Genomic DNA, 25,304 nt, shown 5'->3' with positions numbered 1-25,304 from the left:
ATTGTTCCGGTATTGTACGCGTTGACAGTCGTGGTTGAACTGTCTCCTGGTGTGTTAATTTTCATTATGGACCCATTTGCGGTATTTTCTAGCTTAACACTGGTATAGTGTGATTTTATTGCTGTGATCCAAGCCGCTGGCTGATCTGAGTAGAAAATGAGGTTACTTTTTGTCCCATTGTTGTAACAGTCAGCAAAAAGAGTTTCTGGTTTTCCTCTAATCTGATCATGCTTGATCGCTTTTATAGCTTTTTTTGCGGTGTTGGGGGGAATCTGGAAGCGGGGCTGTTGTGGATCTTCTGGTTCGCTCATTTTTGGTAAAGTATTGTTGATCTTAGAATAAGCTTTTCTGGGGCCCTCTCCCTGTTCGCGACCTTTCCCGGTCCCCCTCTCCGACCCCGTGGTCCCTGGGCCTCGGCTCCTGGGTTCACCCTTCTCAGGTCTGAGTCTATGAGCCGCTGTTTCCCGGTGCCTTCGGGCTGTTCCCCTCCCCCTCAGAGGTCTCTGGGCCTTTGTCTCGGCCTGGCTCCTCGGGCCTTTCCCTGGCTTCAGTCTCCCTCCCTGGGCCCTGTACTCACAGTTTTGGTTTGCTTCTGGGAGCCTTCTGGTTGCTCCCCTTCTCCTCAGAGGTCTCTGGGCCTGGCTCCTCGGGCCTTTCCTGGGCTTTCTATCCCAGCCGCCGCTCGGGCTGTGCCTCGTTCGCCGTTCGGGCTCCCCAAGTCACCTCGCTCCGGCTGCCGCTGCGTCTCCGTGCGGCCTCCCCGATTCGCCTCGTCTCGTTTCCCGAAGCGGCCTCCCCGAGTCACCTCGCTCCGGCTGCCGCTGCGTCTCCGTGCGGCCTCCCCGATTCGCCTCGCCTCGTTTCCCGAAGCGGCCTCCCCGAGTCACCTCGCTCCGGCTGCCGCTGCGTCTCCGTGCGGCCTCCCCGATTCGCCTCGCCTCGTTTCCCGAAGCAGCCTCCCCGAGTCACCTCGCTCCGGCTGCCGCTGCGTCTCCGTGCGGCCTCCCCGATTCGCCTCGCCTCGTTTCCCGAAGCGGCCTGCCCGAGTCACCTCGCTCCGGCTGTTGCTGCGTCTCCGTGCGGCCTTCGTCGAGTCACCTCGCCTCGGTTCCCGATGTGGCCGAGTCACCTCGCTTCTGCTGCTGCTGTGGCCCCGTGCGGCTGCTGTTCTTTGGTTTGTATATTTCTTCCCTTATTTCTTTTTTTTTTGCTTTGGCTTTTTTTTTCTAATTTCCTCTGTTTTTTTTTTCCTTTGGTGGTCTCTTTGGCGGTCTTTTCCTTCCTTACTTAATCTAGACTAAACTAAACTTAAACTTAACTTAAACAAAACTAAACTAACTTAACTAGAAATAAATTTAACTTTAAAACCTTTTAAAACTTGAAATGAACCTTTTTTTCCCCACCTTAAACACTAAAAACACTAAAAATTCAGCAGCCCATCTTCAGCGTGTGTATTCACCATTGGGGAATCACTTAGGAGCAGTGTATGAGATAGACCACTCACCATTGGGGAATCATTTAGGAGCAGTGTATGAGGTAGACCACTCACCATTGGGGAATCATTTAGGAGCAGTGTATGAGATAGAGCACTCACCAATAGGGAATCATTTAGGAGCAGTGTATGAGGTAGACCACTCACCAATAGGGAATCATTTAGGAGCAGTGTATGAGGTAGGCCACTCACCATTGGGGAATCATTTAGGAGCAGTGTATGAGGTAGACCACTCACCATTGGGGAATCATTTAGGAGTAGTGTATGAGGTAGACCACTCACCATTGGGGAATCATTTAGGAGTAGTGTGTGAGGTAGACCTCTCACCATTGGGGAATCATTTAGGAGCAGTGTATGAGGTAGACCACTCACCATTGGGGAATCATTTAGGAGCAGTGTATGAGATAGACCACTCACCATTGGGGAATCATTTAGGAGTAGTGTATGAGGTAGACCACTCACCATTGGGGAATCATTTAGGAGTAGTGTATGAGATAGACCACTCACCATTGGGGAATCATTTAGGAGCAGTGTATGAGATAGACCACTCACCATTGGGGAATCATTTAGGAGCAGTGTATGAGATAGACCACTCACCATTGGGGAATCATTTAGGAGCAGTGTATGAGATAGACCACTCACCATTGGGGAATCATTTAGGAGCAGTGTATGAGATAGACCACTCCCCACTGGGGAATCATTTAGGAGCAGTGTATGAGGTAGACCACTCACCATTGGGGAATCATTTAGGAGCAGTGTATGAGGTAGACCACTCACCATTGGGGAATCATTTAGGAGTAGTGTATGAGGTAGACCACTCACCATTGGGGAATCATTTAGGAGCAGTGTATGAGATAGACCACTCACCATTGGGGAATCATTTAGGAGCAGTGTATGAGATAGACCACTCACCATTGGGGAATCATTTAGGAGCAGTGTATGAGATAGACCACTCACCATTGGGGAATCATTTAGGAGTAGTGTATGAGGTAGACCACTCACCATTGGGGAATCATTTAGGAGTAGTGTATGAGGTAGACCACTCACCATTGGGGAATCATTTAGGAGTAGTGTGTGAGGTAGACCTCTCACCATTGGGGAATCATTTAGGAGCAGTGTATGAGGTAGACCACTCACCATTGGGGAATCATTTAGGAGCAGTGTATGAGATAGACCACTCACCATTGGGGAATCATTTAGGAGTAGTGTATGAGGTAGACCACTCACCATTGGGGAATCATTTAGGAGCAGTGTATGAGATAGACCACTCACCATTGGGGAATCATTTAGGAGCAGTGTATGAGATAGACCACTCACCATTGGGGAATCATTTAGGAGTAGTGTATGAGATAGACCACTCACCATTGGGGAATCATTTAGGAGCAGTGTATGAGATAGACCACTCACCATTGGGGAATCATTTAGGAGCAGTGTATGAGATAGACCACTCACCATTGGGGAATCATTTAGGAGCAGTGTATGAGATAGACCACTCCCCACTGGGGAATCATTTAGGAGCAGTGTATGAGGTAGACCACTCACCATTGGGGAATCATTTAGGAGCAGTGTATGAGGTAGACCACTCACCATTGGGGAATCATTTAGGAGTAGTGTATGAGGTAGACCACTCACCATTGGGGAATCATTTAGGAGCAGTGTATGAGATAGACCACTCACCATTGGGGAATCATTTAGGAGCAGTGTATGAGGTAGACCACTCACCATTGGGGAATCATTTAGGAGCAGTGTATGAGGTAGGCCACTCACCATTATTTTGCGAGGCACAAGGGGAAAGCCACATTCACAGCATTCACTGTTACTCAATTAAAAATAATGCTCTTCACTTACATGTTGCAGTCAGTTCTTTTAATGTACTCATCAGAAAGGCATGCAACAGCACTAAGAATGATGATACAAGGTATACAGATGGCAGGGCAAACCGGGTTTGGCAAAGCAGACAGGAGATCCAGGCGAGCAAACCTACTATGACAACTGTTGTCGGGGCCATGTGCAGGGCTCAAGAGATGAGATTGGCAATGAGGCCCTATTATACCAGTCTCCCTTCCTGCCCTGGCTGTTCTGCTGCTGGCAGCTCCTATAAACCATCGATGTTATGGCCCCTCTGCTCCTCAGCAATTCTATGGTGAAGTCTCTGTCCAAAGCAATATTGGACACGCTTGCTTGAATTCAGGAAACCCTCTCTGAGCCATATTGTAAACCCCCATCCCCCCGCCTCAAGATTTAAAAAGCTTAAGCGTTGTTAGCGCACCCCAAGTATCCACTCCCGATTCACCCACGTGCCTTGTAGATGTGCTTGGCTGGTGTGTGGGGTTGCATGGATGTGCCGTCAGTAATAGTTGCTTTGGGTAACCAATGTCCTCCAGAGCCGGAACTCTTTTCCCTTTTAATGAGTTGTGGGCGTGCATGATTATCTGAGAATTAAGGCATTATGAGCATTCTCCCGGAACAATGTGATGTGCTTGATTTTTCTGGCAGTAGTCTCATGCTCGGAGATAAACGCCCTTCCTGCTGAGGTATGCAATTGCATTGTGTAAAGATGCGCAAATGGCTAGACGCACACAGCCTCTGATGCCCTGTACCTTAGGGAAGGCTGAGCTGCCGGAAAGTTGCATCTGCCAGTCCTGTGCTTATGTAGTTCAGTGTTGAAACTTGGTGGTACACTCGGGAAAGAGATAGGGGCATGCATGATTGTAGCAGTACATTGCAAACTGACTCACTCCAGAGATGTCTGCCGTGGGTGATTGGAAGCATCCTTTGGCATAGTCATTGAGGACCACAATGACTTTCATTGCGGCTGGCGGGAGCAGTGTAGATGGTGCACTGCATCTGGCGAGGGGGTGGGGGTATCCTGTTCTATCACATGCCAGCTGATCCGAAGTCTCCTCCGGCACTGATCCTCTGTAAGGCCCAGGTCGCTCATTCTGTTCATTCCATGGGGTACTGGTCGACCTTCTACGTCCCCTGACTCTTCTTGGCTGGCATCTCCTGCAGTACGTGCTTCTCTAAGAACATAAGAAATAGGAGCAGGAGTCGGCCATTTGGCCCTTCGAGCCTGCTCCTCCATTCAATGAGATCATGACTGATCTTCTACCTCATCTCCACTTTCCTGCACTATCCCCATATCCCTTGATTCCCTTAGTATCCAAAAATCTATCGACCTCTGTCTTGAATATACTCAACGACTGAGCCTCCACAGCCCTCTGGGGTAGAGAATTCCAAAGATTCACCACCCTGTGAAGAAATTTCTCCTCATCTCAGTCCTAAATGGCCGACCCCTTATTCTGAGACTGTGACCCCTGGTTCTAGACTCCCCAGCCACGGGAAACATCCTCCCTGCATCTACCCTGTCAAGCCTATAAGAATTTTATACGTTTCACTGAGATCACCTCTCATACTTCTAAACTCGAGGGAATATAGGCCTAGTCTACTTAATCTCTCCTCATAGGGCAATCCCCCCATCCCAGGAACCAGTCTGCTGAACCTTTGTTGCACTCCCTCTAAGGCAAGTATATCCTTCCTGAGGTAAGGAGACCAAAACTGTACACAATACTCCAGGTGTGGTCTCACCAAAGCCCTATATAATTGCAGTAAGACTTTTTTACTCCTATATTCCAATCCTTTTGTAATAAAGGCTAACATACCATTTGTTTTCCTAGTTGCTTGCTGTACCTGCATGTGAACTTTCTGTGATTCATGTACAAGGACACCCAGGTCCCTCTGAATATCAATATTCTGGTTTTCTATTTTTCCTACCAAAGTGGATAACTTCACATTTCTCCACATTATACTCCATCTGCCATGTTCTTGCCCACTCACGTAACCTGTCTATATCCCTTTGCAGCCTCTTTGCATCCTCCTCACAACTTACTTTCCCACCTAGCTTTGTATCATCCGCAAACTTGGATACATTGCACTTGGTCCCCTTATCTAAGTCATTAATATAGTTTGTGAATAGCTGAGGCCCAAGCACTGATCATTGCAATACCCTGCTAGTTACAGCTTGCCAACCCGAAAAAGTCCTGTTTATTCCTACTCTCTGTCCGTTAACCAATCCTCAACCCATGCTAATATATTACCCCCAATCCCATGAGCCCTAATTTTGTTTAATAACCTCTTGTGTGGCACCTTATCGAATGCCTTCTGAAAATCCAAATACACCACATCCACTGGTTCCCCCTTATCTATTCTGCTAGTTACAACCTCAAAAAACTCAAATAGATTTGTCAAACACGATTTCCCATTCATAAATCTGTGTTGACACAACCCAATCATAATGGGCTGGATATTCCGACCCCCACGGGTGTGTGTATGAGGTGCATACGCGCCTGTAGGGGCCGCGCAAGTGCCGGGTTTAGGTGTGCGAAGCTCATGCGCTGAAACCCAGCACTTGCGATCGGTCAGGAATTCTCTTGACAGATCCTCCGCATCCCCGGGAGAAGGGCCTCCGCGGGCAGGGAGTTCCGCTTTCTGCAAAACCTCCGCCTGCTGAAAACCTTAAAAAATCTTACGCCTGGTAAAAGCAGGTATAAGGCCTGCTTTTACCAGCATAAGAGTTTAAAAAAAAACATTTTTTTCACTCATTTATATAATTTAAAAATACCTTTAAAAAACGGTAAGTTTATTTTTAGCCCTGTAAAAAACTTTAATTATTTTTTCCAAAAAATTAAATGTTGAAAATATTTAATTTAATGTAATCTTAACTCATTTTAAATATGTGATTTAAAAAAAAAAAATTATTTAATGTTGAACTGTGTTTTTAAATGTGATCCCCATTCATGCTTTTGACAGATCTGTGCGCAGAGAACTGTCAAAAGTGTGAAGGGGGATTCCCTTCTTTGATTGGTTCCCCATGGCCCACGTGATCCCTGGGGTGCTTGCGAACTGCCTGCGCCCCCGGGATACCTGGGCCTCTGCGCATTTCGTACAGCAGAGGCCCAGGATCGCAAGTCTCGGGACCTAGGGAGCCAGCAGGTAAGTGCGTAGATTTTTTCCGATCGGAGGCATCTGCACGCAGCAAGCCTCCCATCGGAAATTCAGGGCGGTTATGATTTCCTAAATGCTCTGTTACCATGTCCCTAATAATAGATTCTCGCATTTTTCCTGCTACTGATGTCAGGCTAACTGGCCTGTAGTTCCCTGTTTTCTCTCTCCCTCCTTTCTTGAATAGTGGGGTTACATTTGCTACCTTCCAATCCGCGGGGACCGTTTTAGAACCTAGGGAATTCTGGAAGAGCGAACCAATGCATCCACCATCTCTGCAGCCACCTCTTTTAAAACCCTAGGATGTAGGCCATCAGGTCCAGGGGATTTGTTGGCTTTTAGTCCCACGAATTTCTCCCGAGACCTGTGCCAATGCTACACTGGGCACGATACTCGTGCTGTCCCGCAGACAGAAATAGGGTGCGTTTCTGCCAGCACCCTCAGCTGCTCTGGCACCAGCTTTTATTGCACATTATACGCGATGTACGTGAGAAATTCAAGGCGGCATCATTTTCGCGCGAGGTTTCCTCAAGTGGGCCTTTTATCGGGATATGAACGAGACGTCACGCTGTGAATGTGCACGACGCCAGGGAGGAGGTTTAGGAGCAGCGCTGGAGCAGACAAAAGCTTTATTAGCACAAACTCCACAAATGACCCCACGCTTAATTTGTGCATAGAATAGATGTGACAACTGGAGGAATTTCTTCCCAAGTGGACAGGTTTTTTTTTTACATTGAACTAGAAGAGACATCTTGACTTCTTATCCTAACATTGAAAAAAGTTGGTTTAAAAATATATATTAACAATAGAAAAGTATATGCATTTTGCAACAACATCTTACATTTTCTCCCACATTGCAACATCTCATTTACATAGGCAGATGGACCTCAATAGGGGCCAGCTGAAGTATCTAAATGGTACAGGGTGGGGGTGGTGAGGGGACGGTGGGATTTTGTTCTTGCCATTTTACCAGGGTTTCCACAGCTCCTCCGTCAAAGCCACGGCAGACGAGCGGAATAACCGGCTCGGAAATACACCCCCCCCCGTAGTTGATTGCAAATACAGTCTACATCCGAAGCCTGGCTGAAGTCTCGAAGTGCAGGTAGCACTCAGTCCTTGAGCTTGCCCCACTGTGAGGCCCAGATGCAGGCGCAGAAGCGACCAGCTTTGCAAACCTACAAGCAGGCCGTAAAAGTTTACAGGCGAGGACTCAACTGCACAACAACACAATGTGCAATGAGTTACACCATTTCCTGGCAACATCAGAATCAAGCACCTTCTGTACATAATGACTGGTAAGGCACTGTAAATATAGTCTATGGTTTTTCACCAATATAAAATCTACACATTTCCATTATGGCACCAGACATGTTAAGTACTACAATTGATTCAGTGCTCCCCATATGAGATAAGAACATGTTATTCCCAGTCATAATGCTCTCTACATAGGATAAATTCAGACAATTATTCCCAGCCATTACAGTACTATATATCTCTTTCACCCTTGCTCCCTCACAAGGTCAACCAGTCAATAGACCAATTGATTTGAACCTTTATGTCATACGGGTGACCATAAGCTGAAGCCGGCCACTGTCACTTGATAATGCTCATAGTCCGTGTAAATAACCAAAAGGTGGATGTTACCAATACCCAATTTTGGTGTTATAGCGGAGGAGCCAACTGATAACAAGTGGATTCATGAAGGACGTCATAGACCACGCTCCACCGCCCCCCCCCCCCCCCCACCCCAGAAAGTGCCTTTTCCATTGGTACAATAGGCTTTGCTCGATGGGCCGAATGGCCTCCTTCTGTGCCATACGCTTCTATGATTCATTCATACACAAGTCTCAAAACTTTTCTGTAAGGGGGTACTACAAATTCAGGTTTATCTACTCTTGGTCTCGGACTATTAACAATACTTAGCAAAAGAGAACCTTTTAAAACATCCAAGTTAGTACCAATAATTTGTGCCATATTGCATGAGTGTAGTCTTCTCAACTGAAGAGATTTGGCTTCAGAGCTTCCAGCCAGGGCTATGTTCATCTTGCGTAGCGACTAAACCATAGTGTGAAATATCCATCGGCAGAATATGTCGGGGACATATTGCAAGGTTTAGTCTGTCACACTTCAGGCTTCTCAGTCTTGACTGTCCAGGACTGGCCTTCAAAGAACCGTTTGAAGATTGAATGGTTACAGTGTTAACGAATGTTGTCCTTTCAAAATCCATCCCAGTTCGACAGGCGATGATGACTGAGTTGGACATTGTTTTCTTACCTCTGGTGTACGATTGCAAATCCAGCCTAGACAGATAGAGCACATATCCATTTCTGATCACTGAAATAAATTCAGTCTTGATCTCATTTAAAAAAAAAAATCACATCTGCCCCAATGATGATGTTTCTCGACCCTCGTTTGTAACTCTTTTGATGGAAGAGACCACAATGATTGAGAGTGTGCAACACAGAAATGTCACCACATTGCATAAGGTTGTTCTAAGGTTGGGATTCAGGCCCATGACAATATGGGGGCAGAGGGAGAGAGTACCTCTAACCAGTGCTGTCATCTTCTCCGCGAGCGTCTGATATCACGTTTGTCAAAGCTCAGAGTAGCTATATGGTTAGATTGCGTTGTCGAAGCTGCAATGTAGCAAAGAGACTCTTTTTTCCTCCAACAATCTGTATGCTGAATAAAATAAAAACAGCATTTTGAAAAACAGCAAACCCAACGAGCGCATAGCATACTTGTCCAATTCCTGAAGCCATTCAATTTTGAACTGGTTCCAGTGTAAGTTTAACTCCCTGCTCATACTGCAACATCAAATCTGATGGCTGGGGTCCAGTTCTACAGTCACATAGCTTGGCAGCTTCTCTAGAAAGGCAAAGTATCCAAGAATAGTTTATCGACAATGGCAGGTGGAGGAACCAGGTCAGCGAGCTTCAGGTAGAAAATGCGCTGTAGTCCTTGTGTGCAGAGGGTACAGAGTTCAGGTAGCTTGCCCAAGAGCTTGGACAAGTAGTTTGGCCGCACCTGCTCGCCTGCATTGGATGTGACGTGGTCTTTCAGACATGTTATAATCTTGGTCTGCAGATCTTCAACTTTCTTGGGTTCTTTTAAGCCGTGCCTGTCTGAAACATCACAAAAGCCAACACAGGCCATGAAATTAATTTTCAGAAATAGATGCAAAACGATAGACAATAATTCAAAACTTTAAAACCAAGGATCATTTGGGCAAATATGGCCCATTTGAAAGAAGTTGTTCTTCTCTCTCTTGCATGAAGATATGTTTTTTAATTAAATCTAGAGAGAGAGAGAATCGATAAGCAGGTTGCTTGCAAGGGTCCCCACTCACTGCCTACTCTCTCTAGGCCCCCTCATTCACTAGGGAGAGTCTTGGGTACAGACTTCTCTCTGGCCGCTATCTATGAAGTTCCATCATAGATAGAGGCCTGGGAGAAGAGGCCTGGGAAGCCGGTCCTCATATTTGGAGAACAGTACTAGGCCTAGGGAAACAGAAAAGGGTAAGAAAACTAAAGAGGAGAATGAAAAAACAATCAATTTAATAAGTTACATTTTTCTTTAATTATTTACTCTCGGGTTGCGGGTGACGCGGGCAAGGAGTCATTTATTGCCTGGTTCCTAGTCACCCTGAAATGTTAGGTCACTTTCGAGAGCAGAGTTTATTAAGAGTCAACCATATAGTGTGGGGCTGGAGTCATGTATAGGCCAGACCGGGTAGTAGGGTTCCCAACCCGACTGCTTTCAGCCGGGAGTCTCCCGAAATTGGAGCTTCATCTCCCAAGCGCTGCTGCTGCCAACTCCGGGAGAAAAGTTGGTTCAGAGATGACCCCCCTTTTGTTGCATGTTATTTTATTGAGATGGAGAGATTTAAAGGTCCCCCCCCCCGCCCCCAATCTAGAGGACAATCAGCGAGTAATTGTGTGAAAGTATATTGCTCGCGGTCAAGAGGAAGGACATATATAACTCATGATTTTGCCACCCATGAGCTGTGTAGTATAAAACTGATGTGACAGAATTTCCCTTCATCCTCTATATCTCTGATAGGCTCAAACCGACGTGGGCTACAAGCCAGAAACTTCTGACAACAACGCCTCTTTATGGTTAGGGACTTGAGCACATAAATAAGAACATAAGAAATAGGAGCAGGAGTAGGTCATTCGGCCCTTTGAGCCTGCTCCACCATTCAATGAGATCATGGCTGATCTTCTGCCTCAACTCCATTCACCGGCCCTATCGCCATATCCCTTGATGCCCTTACCAGTCAGAAATCTATCGACTTCTGTTTTGAATATACCCAATGACGGAGCCTCCACAGCCCTCTGGGGTAGAGAATTCCAAAGATTCACCACCCTCTGTGTGAAGAAATTTCTTCTCATCTCAGTCCTGAATGGCCTACCCTTTATCCTGAGGCTGTGGCCCCTGGTTCTAGACTCCCCAGCCAAGGGAAACATTCTCCCAGCATCCACCCCATCAAGCCCTGTAATAATTTTGTATACTTCAATGAGATTCCCTCTCATTCTTCTGAATTCAAGAGAATACAGGCCTAGTTTACTCAATCTCTTCTCATACGACAGTCCCGCCATCCCAGGAATCAATCTCGTGAGGCTTCGTTGCACTCCCTCTATGGCAAGTATATCCTTCCTTAGGTAAGGAGGCCAAAATTGTACACAGTACTCCAGGTGTGGTCTCACCAAGGCCCTATATAATTGGAGTAAGACTTCTTTACTCCTGTACTTGAATCTAGGCTGACACTCCAGTGCAGTGCTGAGGGAGTGCTGCACTGTCGGAGATGCCGTCTTTTGGATGAGACATTAAACCGAGGCCCCATCTGCTCTCTCAGGTGGAAGTAAAAGATCCCACGGTACTATTTGAAGAAGAGTAGGGGAGTTATCCCTGGTGTCCTGGCCAATATTTATCCCTCAATCAACATCTAAAACAGATTACCTGGTCATTATCACATTGCCGCGTTTCCTACATTACAACAGTGACTCCACTTCAAAAAAGTATTTCATTGGCTGTGAAGCGCTTTGAGATGTCCGGTGGGCGTGAAAGGCGCTATAGAAATGCAAGTATTTCTTTCTTTCTTTCCTTGGGAAATGTTGGCTGGATCAAAAGATTTGTGGACTGGAGCTTGTACTCACGCTCTATTGGACCAGAGGCAGAATGGCGCCATCTGAATCCAGGGGTAAAGGTGACAAGAAGAAGGGACGTCTGAACACAGGAAGAACTCACCTGTTATGACAACCAGTGCCGCAAGGCAGGAGAAGCTGGACATGTCGATCTTCATCCGTTGCAGGGTGGCGGCGAAGTCGATGATCGAGTCAATCCATTCACCGAAGCCGCGCACACACTGTTGGCGGTGGAGGACAACGCCATTGCAGAAGATGAGCTTGCCTTCTTCAGGGTTGGACCTGCAAGCAACATGTCAACACAACACCTCAACAGAGTTGTACTGGGTTCAAGGAAACCAATCTTCCTGTCTGACTTGGACTAAATAGTAAGGAGGATAAAATAAATCAAATTGGTTACTTCATTTTAATTCAGAATTAATTTCACACTAACAGAGGCACAGAGGCAACTTCAGGATGGCTTTAATTTTATTTCTAGCACGACATACCACTATTTGCAGGAATGTCTATTTGCTACAAACTGGGATTTCTCGGCCAAACAATGGCATATTATTCGCTCCTCTGTAATTTCTAGGACTGTTCCATTGATGATTGAGTGTCACTTATGCTCTTTGCATCTCTTCATCCAGGGCATATTTCATTGGAATAGAAGATATAAAAAAGTGATGCAACACAATTTGGCAATAACATTCAAAATGATGAGTCAGGCCTTTGGATAACTGGCCTCAGTGGACCTGGGTTAGGGAGGGGCTCAAAATAAAGCTGGCCGTTCCCATTCCTGATTGTTATCCAGTGACTGGAAGGGTTTGTGTATACTCCCAGCGATATCTGCGCTCCTCTAATTCTGCCCTCTTGAGCATCCCTGATTATAATCACTCCACCATCGGTGGCTGTGCCTTCTGTTGCCTAGGCCCTAAGCTCTGGAATTCCCTGCCTAAACCTCTCCGCTCGCTACCTCTCTTTCCTCCTTTAAGACGCTCCTTAAAACCTACCTCTTTGATCAGGCTTTTGGTCACCTGCCCTAATTTATCCTTATGTGGCTCGGGGTCAAATTTGTTGTCTTACAATACTCCTGTGCAGCAGCTTGGGACGTTTTACTACGTTAAAGGCACTATATAAATACAAGTTGTTGTTGTTGGTTGAGGACAGGATTGGGATCAGCCTTAACACCCCCCCATCATCGAATAGCCTGCTAACAGACGATCTGGTCACATTGCTGTTTGTGGGAGCTTGCTGTGCACAAATTGGCTGCCTCATTTCCCTAGATTACAACAGTGACTACACTTCAAAAGTACTTCGTTGGCTGTGAAGGGCTTTGGGGCGTCCTGAGGTCGTGAAAGGTGCTATAGAAATGCAAGTTCTTTCTTTAACACTCAGCAGAAGGACTTGGTACAGGAGGGATAATGTTACCGTGGAACTGCGCACCAACATAATTCATGGTCTTCAGGAGAGGAGAGAACAATGGGGGCAAAAATGCTTTTTAAAAAAATGCAGTACTGACAGATGGGGTTGCTGGGTGGAGATACCTACCTGTAGGCCAACCTAAGGATGAAGACCTCTAAGAAGGCAGATTCCAGCAGTAGATCCTGATCTTCCTTGGGCAAAGCATTAAACCCTGGGATCTTCTCTGCCCACTTTCGTATCATTTCCATCGAACCTGCCAATAACTCATAAAACTGTCGGATGTCGCCTGCCTCGTCCTCGTCTGACTGATAAGTGCTGGATTCCTGAAACTGTACCAGACATTTTAAATTAACTGGAGAATATTTCTGTTAAACAGAACTATAGCTTTTTTTATTATATAAATAAAGGACCGTCATCGTTCATTTGGTACAAACTAGGATTTTTCTGCGAAGCAGTAGCATACTATTCACAGCTTTCAACAGAGCATTGGCCTTGTAAGCACATTTCTGGCATTTCCGGCTTGGTAAATTGGTTGAAATTCTCCTTTAATTAGACAGAAAATGCATGCTGCTTTCTGATCGCATTTATTCCAGAGCTGGGCAGGCAGCGTAGAAGTGATTACTCAAATCATTTCTGAAGGCAAATTTTTTCACGCTCGCACAAGCGAAGTTGGCGCCAGGCGTTTTTATTTTCGCGCAGAGCCGCACATTTGCTGCCTTGCGATCCTTTGCACCCGTGCGCGCCAGCTACCGTCTGCTCAAGTGAAACGTCAGCGACGCAATTCGCCCCCGTTTCAAGTCAAGTTAACCGTTTGGAGGAAGTGGCTCGGGGTGGAAGTCCAAATAAACCAAACAGCCTCCTGGCTGGCGGACGGCACGTGGTGAGGGAGGGGGAGGTGGGGGGATGTTACGGGCCTACTTAAGAAAAAAAGTCATTTAAAGTAGGACCACTGCGCCATCTTTTCACGCCCACTTAAAGCTTCTCAAAATAGACCCCCAAAAAATGACCCTGATTGCCAGAACTGGTCGGAGCCTTATATCGGCGACAGAGCCAAAGTAAGTTGGAAATGATTTTTGTGGCCCCACAAATGTAACCTGTGCCGCTGTTGCCCCGGGCAACCCCTCCCACCCAGGACTTACCTGGCTGCTGGCTGAGCGGCCTCTGGGCTGCCCGATGGTGCCCGCAGCTCCTCGGTTCGAATTTAAATGAGGCTCAGGCCTGAAAGGTGGCTGCGGCCTCACTGCTGCTGGAATGGGTGGGCGCCTGGCCAGCCGCCCAATCGTTAAAATTGGCCCCCGGCGGTTGGCAAATAAGTCCGAAGAATTTCACTGGATTGCAAACTGGCAATTGCATATACATATATCCAAATGTCACCGCAAATGTATTATGGTTTATATGCTGCCTCCTTCTCCCCTGATACAAACATTTTTCTTTTTAACCTCTCAACTGTTTTTATTTTTCCCCTCATATTTACCTTGGAATAATCTAGATTGGACATGATTGGGTTGGAATCAATATGTGCCCTGACCAGCGCCGCGATGAGACTAACTGGAGCATTTGAAGGCGTGGCTTCTTGAACAGTCTTTGGTTTGGATGGAAGACGACCTCTACGACCTTTCAGGCTGTCTGTGCGGACCACTGGAAGATTAAACAAAAGTTTAGAGTTTCTTTTACGCCTCTTAGGCCGAGAAGTGCTTCTCGCCGTTGGAGATAGCGGATGCAAAGTCAGCGTTAACAGGGAGGAATTTTGAGAGTTTGCACAAGCGACGTGTTCGTCCGCTTCCGGCATCTCTCGTAAAATTCCTCTTGTACATCAATTGCTGTTACCAAAAGAGTTGCACACAGACCCGAGGCGAGTCTATTTATTTGTTGCTTCTTAAGGCCTTGTTAACGAGCAATTCTTTGGCTTGACATTCTGCGCACGTTGCGTTCGTTACATCCAATAAAGGCTGCCGCTGTAGCAGCAGAGGGGAGGGAGCCGGCAAAGTTTCAGCAGGGAACAGCATACCCACTGATACTCTGCTCCTCCAACAGCTCCTGGATTCACTCCCTCTTCACAACTGTCTCCGAACCTGGACATTGGTTTATCGGTGCTCCAAGCGGGCTCCAACCTGCCTACAAGTCAACTAAATCCCACCACTGGACATCAGAATCTAACTTTGGGCGCGCTCATATCGTCACCTAACTGTTTATAACCAGGACAAGTATCTCCTAATCCCCGACATGCCGACGTAACCTGATTTCCCTCTGTGTCCATTCGCATGCTCATTCTTGCTACTGCTCCTGACCCGAGCCCGTTACTTCCATCTCTCTTTCTACTCTTGACCCCTCCTGGTGCCTTTTCTCCTATCTCCTCTCCTTTCTATCACCCAGTCATGTCACCTTTCATTTCTTCCCTCTTGGATACTTCTCCCCCCCCCGCCCCCGCCCCCACAATCTCTACCCCAATCCATCACTACTCTTCTTCCTTCCTGCTCACTTTCCAGCTGTCCCTGGCTTGAATCTCCCTTGGATAAGTCCACCGCTATCTTCTCATGGTACTCTCCAAAGGGCACCCATCACTGCTCCTTACGAGCAGCAACCCCAACTGCCTCATCCTTCTTTCTTGTCGACCTTCCCATCCAGCTCGCCAGCCTCCTTCTTGTCCCACTCATCCTACCCATCATTACCCCCTTGGACTCTGCCAGCAGATCAACAATTACTGCGGCTCCCGAAATTTCCCTTCAGAATGGCCACCCTCCGATCAGGTTTCCACCCTGCGACTGGACTGAAAAGATGATAATCAAAGACCTTTCTGCAGTCTTTGACACGGTCGACTACACCATCCTCCTCCAACGCCTCTCATTAGTTGTCCAGCTCAGTGGAAGAGCCCTTGTTTGGTTCCACTCTTACCAATCCAATCGTAGCCAGAGCATCTCCAGCAATGCTTTCTCTTTCCGCCCCATTCCAACAGGAGGAGGCCATTCAGCCCCTCGAGCCTGTTCCGCCATTCAAATAGATCATGGCTGATCTGTATCTTAACTCCATCTACCAGCCTTGGTTCTGTAACCCTTAATACCCTTACTCAACATAAATCAGTCAATCTCAGTTTTGAAATTTTCAATTGACCTCCAGCCTCAACAGCTTTTTGGGGGAGAGAGTTCCAGGTTTCCACCACCCTTTGTGTGAAGAAGTGCTTCCTGACATCACCCCTGAACGGCCGGGCTCTAATTTTAAGGTTGTGCCCCCTTTGTTCTGGACTCCCCCCACCAGAGGAAATAGTTTCTCTCTGTTTCCCCTACCAAATCCTTTAGTCATCTTAAATACCTCAATTAGTTCACCCCTTAATCTCCGATACTCAAGGGAATACAATAATTAGTCTAAGTAACCTGTCCTCAAAACGTAACCCTTTTAGCCCTGGTATCATTCTGGTGAATCCCCTCCAGGCCCAATATACCCTTCCTGAGGTGTGGTGCCCAGAACTGAACGCAGTGCTGCAATGCGGTCTAACCAGAGCTTTATAAAACTGTAGCCTAACTCCCACCCCCTTCGTATTCCAGCCCCCAAGAGTCCCCCAACGATCTCTTCTTGGCCCCCTTCCTCTTCCTCATCTACAAGCTGCCCTTTGGCAACATCTTCCAAAGACATGCAGTCAGTCTGCACATATACGCTGATGACACCCAACTCTATCTCTTCACTACTTCTCTCGACCCCTCCACTGTGCTGTCAAACTGCTCTTCCGACATCCAATCTTGGATGAGTTGCAATTTCCTCCAGTTAAACATTGGGAAGATCAAAGCCATTGTTTTCGACACCTGCCACAAATTGTGTACCCTTACCACTGGGCCTGTGCCCCTCCCCGGCCACTGTCTCAGGCTGAACTAGAGCTTGACATGCTAATCAATCCTGAGCTCTGCTCCTGACCCCATATCCGCTCCATCACAAAGACCGCCCACTCTCACCTGTGCACCATCATCTGCCTCCGTCCCTACCTCAGCTGAAACCCTCAGCCATGCCTTTGTCACCTCTAGGCTTGATTATTCCAGTGCTTTCCTGGTTGGTCTCCCATCCTCCACAAACTGGAGCTTGATGCAAAACTCTACTGCCCATGTCCTATCCTGCACCAAGATCCGCTCACCCATCACCCCTGTGCTGGCTGACCTAAATTCACTCCCGTTCCCCCACCCCTCCAATTTAAACTCATCTTTGTGTTCAAATCCCTCCATGGCCCCGCCCCTCCCTAGCTCTGTAAACTTCTCCAGCCCTACAACCCTCCGAGAACCCTGCGTTTCTCCAACTCTGGCCTCTTGTGCATCACCCACTCCATTTGCCCCACCATTGGCGGCCATTGCTTCAGCCGTCTAGGCCCTAAGCTCTGGAATTCCCTCCCTAATCCCCTCTGCCTCTCCACCTCACTCTTCCCCTTTAAGATTTTCTTTAAAATCAACCTCTTTGACCAAGCTTTTGTTTAAGCTTCCTAGTATCTCCTTCTTTGGCTTGGCATCCACTTGTGTCTGATTACGCCTCTGTGAAGCATCGTGAGATGTTTTACAACGTTAAAGGCACTATATAAACACAAGATCTTGTTGTGGTTGTCTTGCAATACAGCAGTTATACAATAGAACCAAGTGAAGGGGGGGCTCTTCTGTGCCCAGAACAGCATAGGTTCAGCATCTAGTGTTACACTGATAGACTCGTTGGAGGGGCAGGACCAGTGGAGTTAAGCCCGGGAAGTTCGAGCGCGCATTAGGCATCCCAGGAGGACCCAGCATGCGGCAGGATTACCATACCCAACTCAGCTACGCACCTCACAGTGCACAGCAATGGACGCGATCACTGAACCCTATCATCTGAAAGAACGCAAGCTGCAGCCACAGATCAATATCTGAAATAATGATGGCCATCAACTTTTATGTCACAGATCCTGGAACGAGAGATTGCTGCTCACCGCTGCATTAAATAGGTCACAAATGTCCTGTCTCAACATACACGAACGTATTGGATCGTGATCGTGAACTGCAGCACCAGCAGGAGACACAGACCCATTCCTACCAAGATTGTGTCATCTCCTGGGTATAGGGTGCCAGAGACTGTACTCATAGGGGGAAAAATTCGGTATCGCCCCGTTTGGGGCGCCATTATCGGCCGTGCGCCAAGTTTAGCGCCTGGCGCTAATTATCGCCTCCAATGGCAAACTTGGCTTTTATCGCCCCTGGAGGTGATTGGGGCGCTAAATCAGACGCTTCACACCTGTCTTAAGGCGCAAACGGCGAGGAGCGAGGCGCTACCTCAGAGCGCTGGCGAAGCTCATGTGATGTCAGTCAGCAATGGAACACAGACACACTGGCGCCGGCCAATTCTTAAAGGGGAGTTCTAACAAAAGGTCATCGACCTGAAACGTTAACTCTGTTTCTCTCTTCACAGATGCTGCCTGGCCTGCTGAGTATTTCCAGCATTTTCTGTTTTTATCTTAAAGGGAAGGTTGATCTCGTGAAGTGGTGCGCCGACAACAACCTGGCCCTTAACACCAAGAAAACAAAGGAAATAATCGTGGACTTCAGGAAGTCCAAAGGCGGAAGTCACACCCCCATCCACATCAATGGGGCGGAGGTGGAAAGGGTGGCCAGCTTTAAGTTCCTCGGAGTCCACATCACGGAAGACCTCTCCTGGTCCCTCAACACCTCCTCTCTGGTGAAGAAGGCCCAGCAGCGCCTATATTTCTTGAGGAGGCTGAAGGGATGTAATCTGTCACCCCCGATCCTCTCTAACTTCTACCGCTGCACTATAGAGAGCATCCTGACAAACTGTATCACGGTATGGTACGGCGGCTGTAGCTCCCATGACCGGAAAGCCCTGCAGCGGGTAGTCAAAACTGCCCAACGCATTACCGGCACCCGGCTACCGACCATAGAACATATATATCAGAAACGCTGCCTACGGAGGGCACGGACCATCATCAAAGACCCTACCCACCCCAGCCACAGTCTGTTCGCCCTCCTACCATCTGGAAGACGCTACAGATGCATTCGCACCCGTACGACCAGATTTAGGAACAGCTTCTTTCCCAGGGCTGTCATCCTACTGAACTCCACAAATAAACACTAAAGCCTGCACATCTGCCGATGCACTTTATTATGGTCATATTTATGCTAATATATATGTACAAATGTATGTTGAAATGTTTAAGTGTCCTAATCCAAATTGTACACTCTCGGGAGCCGCAAGCCTACATTTCGTTGTACTGCACTTGTGCACTAACAATGACAATAAAAGTTGATTTGATTTGATCTTGCTCTCCATCCACATCCTGCTCATTGCAGCCTTGAATCTCGGCCTGGAGAGACCTGTACATCAAATCTGCTGGAAAGAACAATGGAGAGGCCCAGGGAAAGAGCTCAGAGTGCAGCCCCCATAATCTCTGGCAGTCAGAATCAGGGGAATTTATAATGGGGAACAAAGAAATGGCCGACCAATTAAATACATATTTTGGTTCTGTCTTCACAAAGGAGGACACAAATAACCTCCCAGAAATGTCGGGGAACATAGGGTCTGATGAAAGGGAGGAACTGAAAGAAATCAGTATTTGTAGGGAAATGGTGTTAGGGAAATTGATGGGATTGAAGGCCGATAAATCCCCAGGGCCTGATAATCTACATCCTAGGGTGCTTAAGGAAGTGGCCCTAGAAATAGTACATGCATTGCTGATCATCTTCCAACATTCGATGGAATCTGGAACAGTTCCCATGGATTGGAGGATAGCTAATGTTACCCCACTATTCAAAAAAGGTGGTAGAGAGAAAACGGGGAATTACAGACCGGTAAGCCTGACATCGGTAGTGGGGAAAATGCTAGAGTCCATTATAAAAGATGTAATAGCAGAGCACTTGGAAAACAGTGACAGGATCGGACAAAGTCAACATGGATTTACAAAAGGTAAATCGTGCTTGACTAATCTACTGGAATTTTTTGAGGATGTAACTAATAAAATAGATAAGGGAGAACCAGTGGATGTGGTGTATTTGGACTTTCAGAAGGCTTTCGATAAGGTCCCGCATAAGAGATTAGCGGGTAAAGTTAAGGCACATGAGATTGGGGGCAAGGTATTGACTTGGATAGAGAACTGGTTGGCAGATAGAAAGCAAAGAGTTGGAATAAACGGGTCTTTTTCCGAGTGGCAGGCAGTGATTAGTGGGGTACCGCAGGGATCGGTCCTTGGACCCCAGCTATTCACAATATATATTAATGATTTAGACAAGGGAACTAGATGTAATAGCTCCAAATTTGCAGACGACACAAAGCTGGGTGGGCGTGTGTGCTGTGAGGAGGATGCCGAGAAACTACAGGATGATTTGGACAGGTTGGGTGATTGGGCAGAAGCATGGCAGATGCAATATAACATGGATAAATGTGAGGTTATCCACTTTGGTGTCAAAAACAGGAAGGCAGATTATTATCTAAATGGCAATAGATTGGGAGAAGGGGAAGTGCAACGAGACCTGGGTGTCCTTGTGCACCAGTCGCTGAAGGTGCAGCAGGCGGTTAAGAAGGCAAATGGTATGTTGGCCTTCATAGCGAGAGGGTTTGAGTACAGGAACAAGGATGTCTTGCTGCAGTTGTACAGGGCCTTGGTGAGACCACATCTTGAGTATTGTGTGCAGTTCTGGTTGCCTTATCTGAGGAAGGATATTCTTGCCATGGAAGGAGTTCAGAGAAGATTCACCAGGCTGATACCTGGGATGGCAGGAATGACGTATGAGGAGAGATTGGGTCGATTGGGCTTGTACTCGCTGGAGTTTAGAAGAATGAGGGGGGATCTCATTGAAACTTATAAAATACTGGCAGGACTGGACAGACTAGATGCAGGGAGGATGTTCCTGATGGTCGGGGAATCCAGAACCAGGGGTCACAGTCTAAGGATAAGGGGTAAGCCTTTTAGGACAGAAATGAGGAGGAATTTCTTCACCCAGAGAGTGGTGAACCTGTGGAATTCTCTACCACAGAAGGCAGTAGAGGCCAATTCATTAAGTATATTCAAGAAGGAGTTGGATATATTTCTTAAGGCTAAAGGGATCAAGGGGTATGGGGAGAAAGCAGGGACCGGGTACTGAACTTGGATGATCAGCCATGATCACATTGTATGGCGGAGCAGGCTCGAGGGGCCGAATGGCCTACTCCTGCTCCTATCTTCTATGTTTCTATGTTTCTCTTCTAAATCGATACAAGGAAGGTCAAATCAAAATGAACCTGCAAAGTGCTGCTCAGTACCCAAAACTCCTTCACACAGCGTTGAATCTCTCCAGAAGTCTCTCTCTCTCTCTCTCAGAATGCGTGGTGCAAAAATGTCACCAACAAAAAAAGGGCAGGAAGCAGTCGCCTTTAAATAGCACTCCCCCAGTCCCTTCCTGACTGCAAAACGCTCCCCTCAACCTGTCATTGCTAGCGGCAGGCGGTAAGGCCGGGGGCGCCACTCAATATCCGGTCCGGGGCGCTAACGAGGCGTTGCACGTTCGACTGACGTCACGACCTGCCGGCACAGGAGATCGTGGCGGTAGTGTTTAGCGCTGCCACAAAATGTCTAGTTAATTTCGCGAGCGGCGCAAATATCGCCGCGCGGGGGCGCAAGTTGCTTTGCGCCCCATTAGCGCCCTCTTAAGGCGCTAACGGGAGGTGCAAGCAACTGAATTTTTCTCCCATACAGTCATTAGTGCATCTGTACACAAGTGCTATTATTTTCATCAACAGAAATAATTATTACTTGCTAAATATGCAAACACTGAGAGTACCAACAGAGAATTATGCATGTTTCGAAAGGAGCTTCTCACACTGCTTTGAAGTAAACCTGTGTTTTACGATACATTCAAGGCCAAGACAGGTTGCAACATTCGTTTCTGGAAGGCCTGCTACTAGCATGGCTGATGACAGCTCTGTGCAAGCCCCCATAGCCCTCAAGAGACAAGATAAAGAAGGGACGCAGAACAATCAGAGAGCAGACATTTGGGGTGTTGAAGCAATGAGTCACACGGCTGGACCAGGGAGGGCAGAATAACAGTAGTGTGTGTTGCACACTGCAGAGTAGCGCTATGGAAACCGGTGTGACCATGGAGGCTGCTCAGAATCAGCAACAAGCCATGTACAGTAAGAGGAGGACGATGGGGAACAGGATCCATCAGCAGCAAAACAGCCAGTACAGGAAATACAACTGGTGCATCAGGCTCTCGTTGACAAATTCTTCCCTTGAGGCCCTTACAAGCGAAGAGTGCAAGTCTCACGGCTTGACTATCCTAGTTCTTTAGTACACCTGCTATTTCCCTGTCTCCTCTCTAAGCTGTGCTACCATTCCTAAATGTGATTTTCTGAAGAGCGCAGTACAAAAAGAAATACTGACGTCAATTTTTAAGTGAAGTGCTTTTATCTATGCAACAGGGCATGTAAAGACTCTGATGGGCTATTGTGCGGTCCCGTTGTGCCTCATGCATTACTCCGACGTGATTTCCTAACGAAAGGACTAGGTCATGGTGGCTTGCTGCAAGATGTCCTCATGGTCTTCTGATTCCAATGCCTGCTCCCTCTATGCATCTGAAAACCAGAGGGTTCTGCATGCATGCTGGAAATGGTTTGGCTGTATGTGTGTGTGTGTGGGTGTATGTGGGTGTGGGCGGGGGGGGCGCTGCTTACCTTCAGGGGTGCATGATGGCAAGGGTTTTGCGCTGCTTGAGAGCCAACCCCATGCTCCTGTTATGCTGCGTGCGTGCGTGCGTGCACCACTGTTAGCGGTGAAGACCTGACACAGGCCAGCAATCTCTGTGAGCACAGACCTGTGTGTTCCTACGGGGTCTCCGTATCCCTTTCTCCTGGTTGTCCTGATTGTGTCTCCCAAGCACGTGGATGCCAGCCTTTATCGTGTCTAGAGTTTTGGAGGCCTTCGTGAGAGATGCTCCAACTGTCTCCATGACTGAAGTCTTCCCTGCAGATGCCACTGATGGTGCTCGCTGTTTAATGGCAGTCTGCAGAATAGACAACTGTTTCTCCATGGCATTATATAAGTGGGTGCTAGATGCCCCCACGCTACAAGGGCCAGCTCCCATCATACTTCACAAGGAGACAAGCGAATCACGTACAGTCCCTTGGCATAGGGGCTTCCTCCATTTGCAAGTTTGCCCTGCGGGGCCAGCACTCTGAAGCAAAGCAGAGGATCAGTCCCCCCTGCTGCACCGCCACTCAGCAGCGGACAGCCCTTCCTGCGCTGCCCCGTGATCCACGACTCACTCTGTGCCTCCTGAACCTCACTAAATATCTCCCAAAGCATGCATCACTGGGCTGGTGCGTGGTTCAAGTCATGTTGATGACACAGAGCGTTGTGCTGCGACTTGGAGATCTGAGGAGCTAGCTTACTTCTCCATGGGTTTTGGTACTTCTGTGATGAGAGAAGATGACCAGAGATCTGTCTTGTTTCTAACCATGAGCGACTCTGCATCTTTTATATTTCTGTATAAAATCTTGCTTGTTGGCCAACTGGTAAGTTGTTTACTGCTGGCTAGAAACAAACTGTCTGGGTGGATGCCAGAAATACATTTTGCCGTGCATATTAATGTCACTTCAAAGGGGGGTGGAGTCACCTCTTTCCAGGTAGACCACTTAACAAGTGTTAATTGCCAAGTCCACATATAAGTGACAGAAATGTTTAATATTGATCATCTGGATGGGAGACGGCGACAGCCAAACAGTTGTGATGGTCTGTCCCATCCGTGACTCCTGCAAAGCAAAAGTTTGCACAGTTGGCTTTGTTCTGAAGGGCGTGGGTGTCTGGAAACCAGTTTCTGGGAAACCAGCCTGATGTTTTTAAAGCCTACTGGGAGTGATAGCTGTGTTCAATTATGAAATATACCTTCTCTTTGATGCATCTTTGTCTCAATTTCAGCTTCAAAGCAAAGAAGTGGGTATAATTGTCACTCGCTAACCTTTGCTCACCAGGCAACTGTGACCGGCGGAAGCCGGCCATGAATCTCCGAGTTCACATTTAAGCTTTACCACACAGAAGTGCGTCCGAAGTTACGGGAAGTTATTGAAATTTGAAAGCATTTATTACTTTTGAAGTGGCGGGGCGGGGGGTTGGAAGACTAGCAAGAAGCCAAGCATGTGTTTACTAGAATCTAGTGAAAGTTGCCGTATATGTTCTGGCTTCTGATTCATTCTGCTTTTTCGTAACCTGATTTACGGTGGTTTGTCCACTTATTGAGGGGAAGAGTATGAGGCAGCTGGTCCTAATTTCAATGAGCTTATCAACAGAAGAAGGGGTTTATTGTCCAGCGAGGGTGACACTATCCCAGATTATTTTGTGCATAAGGTCAGTCTTTAGTGCAGAGGGAGCACAGGCTTGCCTCTGGGAGCTGGCATTTATGTTGGGCAGGAGAAAAAGTATCAGAGAGAGCCCAATTCATAACAAATAAGCACATGGACATTGTTTTGCACATTGTTGTCACAGTGTGATTGGCGTGATAGCCTAGATATTCTATTTTTTCATTTATTCTCGGGTTATTTAGGTGTCGCTGGCAAGGCCGACATTTATTGCCCATCCCAAACAATTGAGTGGCTTGCTGGGCCACTTCAGAGAGCAATTAAGAGTCAACCACAGTGAAGTGTGACTGGAGTCACATATAGGCCAGACCGGGTAAGGACGGCAGATTTCCTTCCCTAAAGGACATTAGTGAACCAGATGGGTTTTTTAACGACAAACCGATAGTTTCACGGCCACTTTTACCGAGACCAGCTTTTTATTTCCAGATTCCTAAAAAACTGAATTCAAATTCTCAAACTCAGGATTTGAAGTTCGCCGATTATCAGTCCAGGCCTCTGGATTACCAGTCGAGTGACCTAACCACTACGCTATGGGCATGTTCAATCGCTGTGATTGACCTGGGGAATGTAAAACGTTTTGATGCAGTGTGTGAATAAACTGTGAACCGCACAGACCAGGAGCTTAGTCACCTCCTCCAACCTCTGAGTCCCCTGGGCCCTCTGCGGTCACCCTGCCTTTAATGTCAACAGTGGCAGCCTCTGAGCTGGCAAGGGACTTTTTTGCTGTTGAGAACTATCGCCAACACTATCAAGGGCCACCTTCTCTTACAAGGGAGCAGACCAGTTACCCATTGAATAAGGCCACACTGTGCCCTGAGAATTTATGCATGATGCGTAGTCTCTCTGCTATCATAGATGGTACAATACAGTTTAAATTGTCCTAAGACGTAACTGGTCACATTCTTACAGTCAGTGCTTGGCTTGCA

At 47.3% G+C, this 25,304-nt stretch overlaps 1 protein-coding gene across 4 annotated transcripts in view; it reads right to left on the bottom strand.

Annotated features, from left to right (window-relative positions):
- Positions 1-3,343: 3,343 nt before the first annotated feature.
- The window catches only part of LOC147096989 (nuclear receptor subfamily 4 group A member 1-like), a 92,837-nt gene continuing 70,876 nt past the window's right edge, over positions 3,344-25,304 (bottom strand). For all 4 annotated transcript variants that reach the window (XM_085972703.1, XM_085972702.1, XM_085972704.1 and 1 more), the window contains 4 exons: positions 14,519-14,682; positions 13,171-13,373; positions 11,744-11,922; positions 3,344-9,618 (listed from right to left, as the gene is read on the bottom strand). In XM_085972703.1, the coding sequence (XP_085828829.1) occupies positions 9,362-9,618; positions 11,744-11,922; positions 13,171-13,373; positions 14,519-14,682 (803 nt within the window). In that variant the 3' untranslated portion in view covers positions 3,344-9,361. The remainder of the gene's footprint in view (positions 9,619-11,743; positions 11,923-13,170; positions 13,374-14,518; positions 14,683-25,304) is intronic.

This window comes from Somniosus microcephalus, chromosome 33, assembly GCF_052327205.1.
Source record: "Somniosus microcephalus isolate GS21.2 chromosome 33, FLI_Smic_1.0, whole genome shotgun sequence".
Lineage (NCBI taxonomy): Eukaryota > Metazoa > Chordata > Chondrichthyes > Squaliformes > Somniosidae > Somniosus > Somniosus microcephalus.
Note: the sequence above shows the minus strand (reverse complement) of the source record. Positions and strands in the feature narration are given on the sequence as shown.